At 35.4% G+C, this 16,963-nt stretch overlaps 1 protein-coding gene across 1 annotated transcript in view; it reads right to left on the bottom strand.

Moving 5' to 3' along the window:
* The window catches only part of Dhc1 (dynein axonemal heavy chain 1), a 179,887-nt gene that overhangs the window by 90,153 nt on the left and 72,771 nt on the right, over nucleotides 1-16,963 (bottom strand). Inside the window, exon 16 of the mRNA XM_085945803.1 lies at nucleotides 1,052-1,200. Within this exon, the coding sequence (XP_085801929.1) occupies nucleotides 1,052-1,200 (149 nt within the window). The remainder of the gene's footprint in view (nucleotides 1-1,051; nucleotides 1,201-16,963) is intronic.

Raw genomic sequence — 16,963 nt, 5'->3', positions numbered from 1 at the left:
CTTTACGATCAAATATCTCCGATGCCCATTTACAAGCAGTTTTGAGAATATCAACTACAAAATTAACACCTGAATTTAAAAAAATGTACAACAGTTTCATTCTTCTCATTAATTTTTTTGAAAAAATGTTTATTTTTCGTGATAATAAATAGTGTATATCTAAAAATGGTATTTTACTTGCGGCCCGCCGCTCATTTTGAATTCTTGAATTTGGCCCTCCATCCAAAAAGTTTGCCCCCCCCTGGTATATAGGTTCTGATCATGGCCCCCACATCCTGAAGCGGGCCCCCAGGCCACGATATTTGGCGCCCCCCCCAACCAATCGCTAAGGTTAAGGCCAGTGTAATGTTTTATAGTAGTGTTTCCTAAATGATATTCCGTGGAACTCCAGGGTTTCGCGTAAAATAAAGGGTATTCCGTGTATTTTTTAGCGATTTTTATTTTTTATATTTTATTATGATTTTTGTATTTTTAAATAAATCAAGCTTGAATTGTCGGCAATCAGCATCATATTATGAAGCACTGAGCGCGACCATCTTTTGTGATAGCCAAGATACATCTGACCCTTCGCCATGTTGGATCAATAGTCATTTTCATTAGTCAGGAGACACTAAAAATAATTATAAATTAAAATTCTACTCGTCTTATAGCGCTGCAGCCGACTTTTTTACTATTAGAAGCTTATGAATTTACGGTATGTTTATCTCATTTAATTAGTTGATCTGCCACGTTGGGCCCCTCCTGAGCCCGGGCCCCCAGGCTAGAGCCCTGTCAGCCCCCCCTTTGTGGGGGCCATGGTTCTGATTGTGTGTTTGCTTGGTTTGGCAATATATTGGACCATTGCTTTGGATTGGACAAATGTTGACCAAAACAATAGTTATGTGAATTTCCCAGATGCAGAATTCAAACCCGTAATCAAAAGCGTGAGGGTTTGACGTTAAACTCTTACTTCACCGCGGGAAATTTAGTCGGTTAATGTAGAATAATAATGATAATAAATTAACAAATCGTCTGTCATGTAAGAAAGTCTTTAAAATAAATAGAAAATCACCTGCATTCCCTTCGATAAACCACCCCCTGGTGTTGTCAGAAGAGAATGAGGATTGTCAAAACACTCCCAAACGGCAGTCCAATCTTGTTGTTGACTTGTCGAGCCAGCGTCATCAGCATTGTTGGTGTCGAATGTGCCGTGGTTATCATCTGCAACAAAGGAAGATTTCTATTGATTTAATTCGTCCAACGTTGATTTTATGTATGCCACCTGTGTGTATAAATGTATAATACACATGGCCCCCACAAATCATTGGAGAGGACTGACATGGCTTCAGCTTGGGGTCACGGTCTTGGGGAGGGGGGGGGGAGGGGGGGGGGTAGCATGGCGGGTCACCCAGTTAAGTGAGATAAACACACATCACATATTATCACAGCGCTATTTCACTTGTAGAACTTTATTTTTTAATCATTTTTAGTGTGTTTCCCGTATTGATATATTATCAATGGTTTTCCGACATCCTAATAAAAAGCACTATTTATCTATGGCGAAGGGTTGCATGCTACATGGCTACCATAAAAGGGGGTCGCAATCAGTGCTTCATATTATGATGCCGAGTGCTGACAATTCAAGAAGATTTATTTTTGAATACCAAAAATCGTTTAAAAATCAAGCAATATCATTTATTTTACATGTAACCATTTGGGAAACATTACACTGCCCTTAACCGTAGCGATAGATTGGGGGTTCCGGCAATCATCGTGGCCTGGGGCCCACTTCAGGATGTTGGGTCCATGATAATACATTAGTCTTGTTCACGTACTAAACCATATCAGAGAGAGGGTTCAATTATTTAGCAATCTATTCGCAATATATGGGATTACTGCCAAAAGTTGGTTAGTTTCCAAATCTTGTTATGGAGTAATTGCAATTTGAAAGTTTGACATGCCCTCTAAAATCAGGCATAGGTAGGTACCTAATGCTAATTTATTTGTGCTGTATGTGCATGTTCTATACGAGATAGCACATAGTAGGTACCTACCTACTTTAGATTATTCCAAAACAATAAACTGTTTAGATTGTAATGGATTTAAATTTTGTACTATTCCATTTGAGTCGTTTTTTGCGACCTGGATTTCGCCTTTCGGCATCTTCAGGCTCTGTCTACACTCACCGAAAGGCATAACCACACTGACAACGAATACAATTAACTCGAACTTATGTAACAAATAATAACAATAAAGTAGGTAAAAACTTTTGTATTCGTTATTTCAGTGCTCCGCAACCGGTGTGCCGCAAGACGATGCTAGGTGTGCCGCGGTGCATTGCTCCCAAAAAAGAAACACAAATAATTTTGTATATTATCCAATACTTACTTAATAGCCAAATTTGAGTACACTTCTGGTAATATATTTGAGCAGGGGCGGATCAAGTCGAGTGGACGCCCCGAGCGGTGAAAAATTCGGGGCCCCCAAATTCAAGTTAGAAAAAAAAGCTTTATACATAGAAACCTTAATTAATTTATTAGGTAACATAAAATATAACAAAAATATAGTGTTTTGTTGTCTGCGAGTTTGTTCATATTCATCATTAAAGGAACAAAATATTCAAAGAATAAGAGATATGCCTTCGGCTAGAAATACGATGAAAGATAGAATATGAAGAATCCAATTGTAATTTTGAAGCTATTTTAATAGAATTCTTAAAAACTTTTTTTTCGCCATGAAAAACGGCTTGCCACGCCAGACAGTGGAAAAATATTATTCAGGAAATTTTGGCACGCGTACGTAAAAATCTTCGCCAACCCTGGACTAGTGAGTCACTTTTCCTCGGTTATTGCTGAACCAACATTCACACAACGTCAGGCAAAATGATTAAATTCGGGGCAATTTTTTTATTGTTCGGAAACTAAGACTTATGTAGCGAGACCTTAATAAAGTAAACGACGAACTGCACCCAATCACAGAAATTACCAAAAAATATCAGAAATCATCATAATCCGTCTGTAAGACAATTCTTTAAAGACATTCCAAGATCTCAGGGCCCCTTCGGGGTCCCACGCGGCCGCTTGGTCCGCTTACTGCTAGACCCGCCCCTGCCTGGATGGACTTCAATGCAAGGTCAGAATGAAAATATATTGACGTGCTCTGATAAAGTAGGAGTTAAGACAAGGATCTCTACAAATCTACCAAAGGACCTACCAGACCACCATTGAAAACAAACAATTAATTTTGGATCAGTCTCAAAAACATTTATTTAACTTTGCTGCAAAAGAAATTTCATAATTTATTTAATACAATCAATACGACTGGATTCGAAACCCTTTTGCAACCAATGTCGAAAATTCGATAGAAGCGCTTTCCCTATAAATTCGAGAGGAATTGGTTGAATTGAGAAACGACGGGATGCTAAAACAACATCGCCGATGTTTCATTGGCTATTTTCTGGATTTCGGTTATTAAAGAATGTCCTCGGATTTCCGACAAGGCTTATCGCAGTTCAGCTCCCATTTCTACGACATATCTAGGTGAGCAAAGATTCCAACTAAAGTTATAATTAAAAAAAAAAATAAGCAGTCTTGCTTGAACGGTCTTGACCGAGAACTTCGGTTGCTCTTACAAATATCAAGTCAAAATCTCTATATATATAAAAATCTCGTGTCACGATGTTTGTGGTTGAACTCCTCCGAAACGGCTCGACCGATTTTTATGATTTTTTTTTATCTAAATTTGTTAGGTATGAGAATAGGTTAACAAGTATATTTCATACCACTAGGTGATTAGGGTATCTCTATCCAGAAAATTTTTCTTTGATTTTTTTGACAATTTTTTTTTGTATTTTTTTTTATTATTTGGCATAAAAAAATACCTATAACCCCAAATTTTCACTTTCCTACCCCCACCCTCCCTTTTTTAAATCGCGATTTTATTATTTTTGTATGAAAAAATTTAACCGTCGTTCGTATTTCAAACAGAACGAAATTATTTATGTTGTTGAATGACAGATGGCGCTACGTCCGAGAAGAATTCAAGAGAAGCGTCGCGTCATTTTGAAATTTCATTCGGCATATCACAACGCAGTGCGTGCAAAATTTTGGGGGCCATTTGGGCCGTCGAACGAATAAAACACAAACATGCGAAATAGTAGAGCAGAAAGAACAGACGAACAAATCCAACAAGATAACAAAAACGTGCGTGTAAGCATGTCGCAATTGCGTGCATCTCAATCACAAGAGGCACGAGCTGAACGAAATCAACAACGACAATTGGAACGGAGCCAAGCGCGCCGGTTCGTAGTTAACACACGCAGAGCAAATGACCGACAACGCCAACAAGTACATCGAACATTTACATCCGCTTCGTTCCTTCGTCTCGCATTCGAGTACGAGCCAGATATTGAATATTCCGCTCATCCGAAAGTCCTGATTGGTGCTATGGACAAAGAATGTCCCCATTGTCATGCGCTCAAATTCAAACATGAGTCAGCCGGGATGTGTTGCGCATCAGGAAAAGTGCAACTACCAGAAATTGAGATACCACCAGAACCATTGAACGGCTTGTTCATCGGCACGGTTCCAGATTCAAACCTGTTCCTGAAGTCCATTCGCACATTCAATTCATGCTTCCAAATGACTTCGTCCGGAGCAACAGAAATAGTTCACAATACTGCGGCAAATGGTCAACAATTCCGTTCTACGTTCAAAATCAAAGGCCAAGTATACCACAAAGTAGGCTCATTGCTGCCAATGCCAAACGAACCACATACATTTTTACAAATCTACTTCATGGGCGCGGCGGCGGTGAGGACATCAATCATGTGGATGCACGTTGCGGCTACAATAGCCTCAATTCGCCTAATGCCAGGCGCATCGTCGGCAAACTGGACGCCCTATTGAATGAGCACAATGATTTATTGAAATTCTTCAAAACACACATGCACGAATTGCCAAGTGACAATCACGCTATTGTCATCAATCCTGATAAAACACCAGCTGGAGAGCACGTGCGTCGTTTCAATGCGCCTGTTATTGACGACATTTCTGGAATCATGGTTGGCGACCGCACATCGACGCGAGAAATCGTGATTCGAAGAAGAAACAATAATCTGGAGTTCATCGCTGACACACACCGTTCATACGACGCTCTCCAATATCCGCTAATTTTCTGGAAGGGACAAGACGGATATTGCATAAACATTAAACAACGAGATCCTGTCACAGGTAATTCATTCATTATGAACATCATTACTCATTTTGAATTGAGAAAATGAAAAGTTGGTGTTTTTTTTTTGTTTTTATCGGCGATCATCGTCTACAGCGCTCCATTCCTCTTTCTGTCATAGATCCCATCCTCACACACTTACGATACATTCGTTATTTTTTATTTAACAACCAAAATATTCACTAGAAATAATTTATATGGCAGAACAACGTTTGCCGGGTCAGCTAGTAATTTATAATATTATAACTCGAATGGCCAATTTTGAATGTGTTATTAGATGAAACCGCTCTTTGAGTTATAATATAAATATTGTGAAATATTAGTGGTTCTAAAACAAAAATAACTACCTACTAAACTAAATGAGTTTTTATTATTTTCTTTATTATATCTTGCCACCGAGAAATAACAGTGAAATAAAATAATAATATTCATTTTGACGTTCGGTATTTATGTGTGAATAAATTCTAGAAAATTGTAAATATAATACCTGTTTAAAATGTTAATATTGTATTATGTGACATTATTTTATTAGGTATTAAAAACAAATTCGTTTTCCAAAACTATTAAGATTACCGAAAGCTAAATAATACAAAGTATTTGCTGTAGATATTGTGATATTTTATTAAATTTGATAAAAATTCTTGTGCAGTACAATGTAGGTATTAATAAATTTTGCGGACTTATGCCAAATTTAGTGCCCCTTAGATACCTATTGTAACATATAACTGTACGAATGTATATTTTGTCCAGCGGTTATCCACTCATCGAGTGATATGACGTCCAGTTAATATTACATAGGTACATACCACAAGATGAAAATTTTATTCATCTGGGTTCTAACTCGGACCCTCAGATGACAAGCGTAAAACGAGTAATGGCAAATCATATTATACAAATACTAACAGAACCAGTTGGTGATAGCCAGCTGCCTCGCTAGACCCTATAGGTCACTTGTGTGTCCTAATCTAATAAGTCAAGGATTTTAATAAAATAATGAAATAAGTCTAATAATCATTCAATCCAAAGAATGCAGACCATTTTATGTAGTAGGTAGTTTGTTTATTCATTGGGACGGAATTTTGTTCAAGCCGTGTTGAGACGGTCCAAGTACGATCCAAGTACACTTGGACCGAGTGCCATCCAAGTGCACTCGTAATATATAAAACTTTTACGTTCATTGAAACAAGCTCAGTCATCACATTAATTAGTTATTTTATTGATAATACAAGTAGGTACATGGTAATATGTACATTTAGTTCATCTATTTAATTATTTATCAAATAAAAAAATATAAATTGATGTAGGTAATTTGGTGCATGGCCCCCACAAGACGGGAGCTGACAAGGCTCTAGCCTGGGGGTCGGCGTGGCAGGTCAACCAGATAAGTGAGATAAACACATATTACAAATTTGCTCTAATAGTTAAAAGAAAAAGTCGCCTGCGACTCAAATGGAATAGTACAAAACTTCCATTATTATTTAAATTCAAATTCCATCAAGTACATTCGTTCGATAGAATTAATAACATGATAAACTGTTTCTTGTACCTTATTCAACGAATTGGTTGATTAGAAAAACCAATAGCCAAAACCAACCAATCTAAAGTCATGCAACGTAGAGTTGCATAGAAGGCCCGCTGACCATCGTCCTCCTGACAGACCACTCATAGATTGGAAAGATAGCTAGGACCAGCGGGGGTTTTTTTTGATCTAGGTATATGACTTAATTTGTTCGTCAGAAGATTTAACGAGGGGGTCTTGAAGAACAGTTTAAACCAGTCATATCATTATTAAATTCGGCAGAATCTTAAAAAGATGCGTGCATTCCTCACAGATTAAGTAGGTATACAATTGTATCCAAACCAAAGTAAACTTCCTGTCACTGAGATCGAAGAGGCCCATAGCACCACCGCTAAAAAAACAGATTAATTCGTATTTGCAAATAAAGAATAAACCGCTCATTGTATTACGTTATCACTGTTTCTTCAATAATAATTATTATTTTTAGCTAAATATAATGATTCTAGGAAAGAGATAAATTATTGATATTAGTGCTAGGTATTTTTATGGTTTTTATTTATTATTTAATATGGGCGGCCTTATTTAATAAGTCGGGGCTCTACATCCCTAAACCCGCCACTGGCTAAGACCGAATTTCTTACAAATATAAATAATAAAACAACAATAATACCTAATTATTATTTATGAATATTTTCTGACATCTGATAAAAAATATATTCGCTGTTATATAAATGCATAGTTAGCAAAAGATAGTCTGTAAGCCCAAGAACATAGCAGATTTCAGAAGATAGTATCAATTATTGTATTGTTGTATTGAATAGACGTTGTATTAATAATATTATTATATACATAATAGGTACTATGTATTATACTTATTCTACACAATTCAATAAAGAAGCAGGTTTACATGACTTAAAGTGATTTCAGATAAAACTATTACACAGATACAGATACGGAAGATGGAATTTTGCAAAGAGGTCGCTATTTTAGATGGCTGGACAAACATTCAACTCGATGCGAAGTGTCAAGATACGTCTGTTCTCAGTTAAAATCCAATGCCGCTTATTCAACGCTTGCATTCTGACAGCGCTGCTTTACGGTAGCGAATCGTGGCACTTTACGAAGGCTGGTGGTATGACTTTAAGAGCGAACCAAGCAGTCTCTCATCACGCTGAAAGAAAGAACTTTAACTTGGCATGTTTATTATTCAATCCAACTGGATTCAGACATCCTGAAAAGCCACTAACCTACACAGCCATGGGCGCCGCCAGGATTTTGTGTAAGGTGGTGCTTGTAAGAAAATTCATATTCATATTTCACCAAATGTTGGATATTACGTTTATAATTTGCAGCCACCCATAGTTCCCTGCATGACCCCCCACATCCTGAAGCGGACCCCCAGGCCAGCATATATGGCGGCCCCCCTACCTATTGCTAAGGTTAAGGGCGGTGTGCTTTTCTACAGTAACCCCAAATGGTTTCCGCGAAACCCATTGTTAAGGGTATTCCGTGTAATTTTAGCAATTTTTAAATAAATCCAGTTGGTTTATTGAGTTGTCGGTACTCAGCATCATAATATCATAGCACTAATATAAGTCATATTGGATAAATAGCTATTTTATAAGTAAGTAAACACATTAAAGATATGTAATTATAAAATAAAATTCAACATGTGAATTATTATTTAATTACATTAATCATCATATCACGTTTTTCTCACTAACTGGCCGGCGTTGATAGGTTGTCTCTTGAGGCAAAAAATCGACTAGAATAACGCCTTTTCGATCCGAAAACACGGTTGCCATGATTTTCCGGCTTGAGATTGTCTGACGAAATTTTCGGGAGCAAGTTGAAAAGGGGTGACGGCATGTCATTGATTGCCTTTTAGACCCTGAGGTTATGTGGTGAACCCATGTTTCGTCGCCTGTGACGATATAGTCTATAAAAGTCTCACCTTGGTTGGAAAAACGGTCCAAAAAGACCTGAGCGCTTTTCACACTATTTTGCTTTCGAGCTTCCGTCAGCATTTTTGGCACCAAGCGAGCACACACCTTTGCATACCCCAATTTTTCTCTCAAAATCGTTTGTATGGTAGACTTACTGACGTCTGAGATCAAAATTGCGAGCTCACGGACTGTTAGACGGCGATCTTCACGAAGTTTATCATTGATTTTCTTCAAGAAAACGTCACCAATTGAGGACCTCCTTCCTCTCCCTTCCTCACTACGAATACTCGTTCTACCACTCGAAAACTCACCACACCACTTTCTGACATTCCGCTGGTTTATCACATTACCATAAATGGATGTGGATACGATGGATTTCAACTGGGTGGACCAGTGACGTCCCGTAGGCAGATTGAGCGTCGATCAGGGGCGGCAGTTACTCAAAGGGCGGCAAATTCAGTAGAATCGTTTTTTATATATAAAAAAAGCTATATAAACTTAGTAATAACAAAAATATCTTTCTATTAAAAAAATCAGCTCACCGGTTGGAAACAAAATGTACTAATTAACATAACAGGTTTAACAGGACTGCAATTTTTTTGTCGCGTTCGGGATGTCTCGTTTACTTCCGTTGCCTTTCGACGTCCTATGTGACCAGAAACTACACGTGCAGATTTGCGAATAATTATTACAGTCTGACTTATTAACCACTGTGCACGGAAGTTGCGTTGACCGTCGAAACTAAAGATACACCCCCTCACCCCCAGGGTGGGCGCGTTCAGCGGAGCGTTGAGCGGCGTGCACAACTCAAATGTATAACCGTGTGTGAAAATGTTCGAAGACAATGTCTTTTTTGGTTATACGTATATACGTTTGAGTTGTGCACGCCGCTCAACGCTCCTCCGAATGCGCTCACCCTGGACGGGGCCTTACAGAGCGTGCCACCTTCCGCTCCTGGTTCACAATTTTATTCTGTATCGAAATGTCGTGCTGTCATTATATCGATTATCGATTTAATTATAGGTACCTAAACATTTGCGATTTCCGGCTAAAAATATCATTGCAAATGTTGCCAAGTTTTGTGAAGAAGAAAAGCGACACGAATCGCCCTTAATTCCTTAATATATAGCAAATTAATGTATCGCAAAAATGACATGTAAGAAACCACTGTATTACCAACGTTAAAAAAATCCCCCCGTTTGGGGAAAACATATTTATAAATTTAATTTTGTTTGTTTTAGTGGTAATATATTTTCACACAACACATTTCTTAGATATTGGAGTCATGAAAGTATGATAAAAATACTGTATAAAAATAGGGCGGCATTTTGGCGCTGCCTAGGGACGTCACTGGGGTGGGGTGGTGAAGCGAATGATTGAACACAGGCGGCGGGATTCGGCAGCAAAGCGTCCACAATATCAAAGAGTACTTTTCACAACTACAAACAGGTACAATTCGATACCTGCACAAGGATAATATAATAACATTTTCAAAATACATGAAGATTGTATGGTCTATTCTGCTATGTCGGATTTAGATGTGCAACCATTATCCAAGATACCTAATATTAAATACGATACAGGATATTGGATTGGATCTGCATATTATTATGTTGATTGCACACGAATAAGATAGCTGTGTCAACATGTCTGATCATATTATAGGTGGAGGGTACAGTTCGGTTATGAGGAATACAGCGGCAGACACATTTTGAAAATAGCCGATATACTGGATTATTTGTTAGGTTAAGGGGGGACATGCTCGTCGAAGGTCAAAATTGAGTTTTTATTGTATTTTCAAACCATGATCCTGGACACTCCTTAAACGTTGTAGATAATCTATTTATATAATTTTGACGCCTTATTATCCTTTATAGTTATTTTAAACATTTGATGACTGCATAAAGTATTTTTGTTACATAAAATAGTATTCTTTTAAACCTCTCGCTCTAATGTTTTAGAATATAGTCATATTTCGGTACATAACTGTGCAGTGGTGTTAAAATTTTTTACATTTATTAATTTTTAAACGCATTTATAAAACCATTAGCATAATTTATTACGAGATAATTTTTGTAAAATATTCACGATAAAAAATTATATTGATAATCTCTGTGATCCCAAATTTGACAAGAATTAGGCATTTTATTATTCAAAAAATCGGCAAGATTAACACATTTCAAGATGATTCTAAAGATATTTATTATAAGCTATGTCTTTGACCATTCAAGTGTGATAAACATCTTATGAATAATGATTGCTTTATAATAATTATTGACCTAAGAATAAGGTAGTGTTTTTTTGAAATACGCCATTTCTTTTGTCATTCCCCAGTGGTTAAGCTACAACATACGGCCGTAGCCATAAATTGACAAACTATAATTGAAGTAGGGAGTAAAATGATATTGACGCGCGTGTTTGAACATGTACCGTTTAAAAAAAAAATAAAAATAAATTCGGTTAGGTACATGTTCAAACACGCGCGTTAACATAATTTTACTCCCTACTTTAATTATAGTTTGTCATTTTATGGCTACGGCCGTATGTTGTAGCTTAACCACTAGGGAATGACAAAAGAAATGGCGTATTTCAAAAAAACACTACCTTATTTTTAGGTCAATAATTATTATAAAGCAATCATTATTCATAAGATTTTTATCACACTTGAATGGTCAAAGACATAGCTTATAATAAGTATCTTTAGAATCATCTTCAAATGTGTTAATCTTGCCGATTTTTTGAATAATAAAATGCCTAATTCTTGACAAATTTGGGATCACAGAGATTATCAAAATAATTTTTTATCGTGAATATTTTACAAAAATTATCTCGTAATAAATTATACTAATGGTTTTATAAATGCGTTTAAAAATTAATAAATGTAAAAAATCTTAACACCGCTGCACAGTTCTGTACCGAAATATGACTATATTCTAAAACATTAGAGCGAGAGGTTTAAAAGAATACTATTTTATGTAACAAAAATACTTCATGCAGTCATCAAATGTGTAAAATAACTATAAAGGATAATAAGGCTTCAAAATTATATAAATAGATTATCTACAACGTTTAAGGAGTGTCCAGGATCATGGTTTGAAAATACAATAAAAACTCAATTTTGACCTTCGACGAGCATGTCCCCCCTTAACCTAACCAAACCTAACCTTACATAACCCAACCTAACCTAACCTAAACTAACAAATAATCCAGTATATCGGTTATTTTCAAAATGTGTTTGCCGCTGTATACCGAACTGTACCGTTTTTTCTACTCTTAAAATGATTTTTTTATATTGTGTAGAACATGCTTCAATAAATAATATTGTTATACCTATTAGGTATACAATAATAAATTATCAAAAAAAGTTTTTCGGCCAAAGGTGGTGCGCCGGCAGCGTGGTGCGCTTGCATCACCTTGCACCCAGGGCTCGAAATGGACGGGAACGCACCGGAGCGCCGTTCCTGTTCGTGAAATCTGTAAAATTATCGCTCCGTCTCGTGGAATAAATAATTTGATCGTCTGAGCTGGATAGGCCATATAATAGAAAATCTAACACACTTATTTTTATGAAAAAAAAACACATAAACTTTGATCTCTTTACTATGTAAAAATCTTCAGAAAACTGTCGAGCGCTCCGGTTCGTAAATTTTTCCATTTCGAGCGCTGCTTGCACCACGCTGCCGGCGCCCATGTACACAAATGTAAATTCAAATCTTCTTATACAATTATAATAATATATCTACCTACGTCACCTTTATAATATTTAGGATTATTGGAATCATTGGAAAATATAAAAAAATAAATGGAGAAATTATTACCTACATTGAATGTTTTAGCAGTTCGTCAATGATCACTATAAACTACGGCTACGTCTACCGGATATTTATTTATTTGTAACTAAGCAAGTCTTACTCATCATGCTTTAGTTTCACGCCAAGTATCAGGCAGGCATAAAATATGCATCGGTAATATTCAGCTCCACGATCGCAAATGGTACGTGTTACATTTTTTTATAAGTAGGTACCTAGTAAAAATGTTTATCTAACGAACCAATCAGCGCACCCGAACACAGCGATAAAACAAATGTTACAGGGTGTCATATTTCTAGAATGCCCTGGTCCCAGTGACAGCTAGTAACCGACATCGAATAATATGTTATAATACCCATAATATTTAAAATAAAAGGTTAAAAAATGATGACATTTTCATTAATTAAATAGTAGGCCATTACTAGATACACTACGACTATAGTATAATAAGTATAATAAAATCAACGCATTATTTTCATGAATGTAATAAATTGGCTTCTGCAATTTGGTCAACATTCCCGCTTATGAAGTCATGGGACTCGGGTTCAAAAAATGTGTTTAGAAAAATTACACGACGTTTCTCAGAGTAAGGACCTGATGATTGCACACGTAGTTAACATTCATTTGTGGGAGGGGGGGGTTCCCTTTGTGAGGCAGTCAAGAAGATACACATCAGGCCGTAGAGCTAGTGACATAAAAATTCAATAAGTATTTATAGATTTTAGATAAGTAGATACCTAGGTAGTTAAATCATTTTTAATCAATATAAAATAAACATGAATTCTTTAAGGTTTTCGAATTTCACAACGAAACATTATAATACGAGTATGTAGGTATATTTTATTTTAATTTATACTCTATAATATACATTAACTACACATTTATTTTTATTTTCATAATCTTCAGAGATAATATAAGATAACAACTAGGTATATAATTAAATATACATAAAAAATTTGAATGTCCATTTTGTATCAATAAAATTATCCAAGCATTTTAAAATTCAAGTTCTTTTTTTTATCCAACATTAATTTATTTACTATCCAACATTAATTTTAGCGAATTTAGCTGATGGGGAGATTTTCGTAAAAATACCAAACATGCATCGAATAATAATGATACTAATTTAAACATTAGATCAAGAGATTTATTCAATATTTATATTTTTTAACAACCAATACATTTTTATTGATCAATTAATTATTTATTACCTATAAAGATATTCATAGATTATTTGACGAGCCGCTATTGGATTATTCAATGCAGTTTGGAGTGTGTCGCAACCGTCGTCAATTAGTATAATAAATTGTTTATATAAACATTCTCATTATATATCAGGGGTAATAAATGCATTATCACATCGCTTATTGTGGTTATCCAAGGAACACAAAATTAATGGGAACTGGCTTATCTTACTGGATGCGGTAAACAGGATAAAGATCTCGAGTATGGAAAAATGGGATAAGCTTAATCGGATGTTAAAGAATAATTTGATTTTTAATAGTTATGTCTATCTCATTATTTTTATTAAGGTTTGTCACGCGCAATTAATGTTTAGGGAAAGTCATCACGATTTGATTCCCTTGGTTTTATGGCCTAAACTAAAATAATAAAGAGGACCCTGCTTCAAAATAGCTACCGTACCGTACTTACCCGGCCGTGTCCGGAAACTTGTACATATTATGCAGTTCGCCGTCTCACACTTCACCGTGAAATGTTGAATCGGAAATATATTGCCGTATATTAAAGATCGTCCAACCTCTTTGGGTCGTATAGTACCTACGTCCTACTGACATATAATTCATGTCTAATTAAAGTACGGTTCTTGTCGGCTTACACTTTACACGAACCCAGCAGCAGACAAATTTTGAAAATAGCTGATATATTGGATTATTTGTTAGGTTAGATTATGTAAGGTTAGGTTATGTTAGGTAAAATAAGGTTAGGTTAGGTTTTTATTCTTGAATTCACAATTTTTTCCAAAATGAACTATGGACATTGAATTAATGTTCATATTGAATATAATAAAATTATTGGAGACTGTATAGTATACGGTCATCTTTTACTGGGAATATATTATAAATAAATATATTTCAATTATAATAATTGATGTTATGATACCTAATACTGATTTTATAAAATTCATAATATTTACATTTGCAATACCTACTTGTTAAGATTAGTAAATTTATTGTCAGCCGTCGAGAGGGAACGCCTCATCAGATATTTACCCGTACTTTATACGCGTATATATATAATGTCCAGATACTCCACGCTTTAATTTTAAGGCTATAACTTCAGTTGAGGCATGGTCTAAAAAGATCGTAACTAGGCGATGCGCGGATTGTGCAAATGACGCGAGCCGAACGAAATATAATTTGTCATAAAAATTCAACACGCGTCCATTTGATGTTATTGTTATATTAGTAGTAATAATAGTATATTCATTGACATGTTTTCTTTTTCTAGTAAATGGGTGACGTTTTTTAGTCATCTTTACACAATTTAAGAATATATTCCAAAACAAATTGACGTGCTTACACATCGACTGTCGATCTCCGATTGGCGACGAGTGAAAAATTTCATCTCACCTACTTTTAAAAATTATTTGACGTTTCACTTATGTATGCTCTTAATGGTGAACACTAAACTTGACTCGCAAATGTAAGCTATGGTGGGGATGCTCACCTACCAGTGGTTATGATCCATCGTCATACCCACATATAGTTAGATTAGACGCGTAGATTAGTAATTATATAATTAATTAGATGTAGGTAAATATGTATGGCAAACTACCTTTCTTAAAACCACTGGAATAATACAAGGGAAAGACAGAAGAAATAGATTTGTAATGAAAATAGAAATACAATCACATCCTACTTAGGTAAGTAGGTGCTCGTAAGTATCAAGTCCTAGGTACCTACTTATCGTGTATCTGATAATAAATACAGCGTTATTATCAAAATCTAATTAAATTGTAGCATTACATTCTGCAATGCTCCAAACACTCACATTTATTTGATCTCAATGCTATACGATCAACTATTTTTTAAGTGTTTTATCGAGAATGAATTTCATCTCACTGCTATGCGGCCATCGATTTCCGATACAATATCTCACGCTAAACTATATGAAAAGCAACTAAGTAGGTATGTATCTTTTATTTATCAATCAACATGCTGACATAAACATGGTAGTTACCATTGTTTACTCGCTTTTCTTGGACCCCAAATTACTATCAATGTTGTTTTCTGGTTTAGATCACCTGATTATATAACAAAACTATGGTTACACCCTTCGGAACGCCCATTTTACATAGGAACGTTCATATGCGAGTGAGGCCTGAAACATATATTGCCATCACTGTCACACAAATTTATCTCCTCAACCATTATGTTAGCCTAATACCTCAAAAGTAAAATCTGTTGCCAAAATAACATCTACACTAGAACGCAGTGACCGTATGATGACATCGAAATGTTGTGACGATAGACAAAGGGTCAATATCGACTGAATATCGGAATTTTCATTTAAAAATACACATTTTCTGCACTCGAGGACCAGGATATCTTAAGACTTTCTGGCTCTGGGGTATACATAGACTATAGATACTTACATACATCAATTTTACTAATGGTTTTATAAATGCTTTTAAAAATTAATAAATATAAAAAATCTTAACACCACTTCACATGGACGTACTGAAATATGACTAATTTAAAAACTATTCTAAAATATTAGAGCGAGAGGTTTAAAAGAATACTATTTTATGTAATAAAAATAGTTTATGCAGTCATCAAATGATTAAAATAAATATAAAGGAATAATAAGGCTTCAAAATTATGTAAATAGATTATCTACAACGTTTAAGGTATGTCCAGGATCATGCTTTGAAAATAGCATAAAAGCTCCATTTTGACGTACGCTGAGCATGTCCCCCCTTAATAATTATTATTATTTAAGAAACAGTGTTTAGTGCGATGAATTATGACGCGTTCATAAGAAGTATAATACGTAATTTATCAATGGGGGCCCCTGGATGCTAGTTGTATATTATTATGCTTTGGTTGGGTAATATTTTATAGTCAATTTATGAGAAATACGAAATCGATTGCGTCACCCGCGTGAAAGAAGATCGCCGCTGTGAACTAGATATATTGCATTTTCATTTTCTTAATAATTTTAGAATAAATTTATACACCCTCCAAACGTTGATTAGATTTATGAAATATCACGCGTTTTTTAAATTATATTTATTGGCGGGCATAATCAGTAAGCATGACAAACTTATGGCCTGCCAGGTATTTATTACAGCGGTTTTGTAAGTAAGAAAATTTTTAACAGTATTGCAGTCTGACGCAAAGTATCAGGCTGACATAAATATTCGTCGGTAATATAATTCGAATGCCTGATCGAACACAATGTTATTGTTATATAGCAAGTTGTGGATTTGCAGTTGTGTTGTTATGTTAACTAAT

This window comes from Rhyacophila brunnea, unplaced genomic scaffold (genome assembly GCF_057557595.1).
Source record: "Rhyacophila brunnea isolate RB1 unplaced genomic scaffold, BYU_Rbru_1.0 scaffold_1, whole genome shotgun sequence".
Taxonomy (NCBI): Eukaryota; Metazoa; Arthropoda; class Insecta; order Trichoptera; family Rhyacophilidae; genus Rhyacophila; species Rhyacophila brunnea.
The sequence above is the reverse complement of the archived record's forward strand: the minus strand, read 5'-3'. Positions and strand labels throughout refer to the sequence as shown.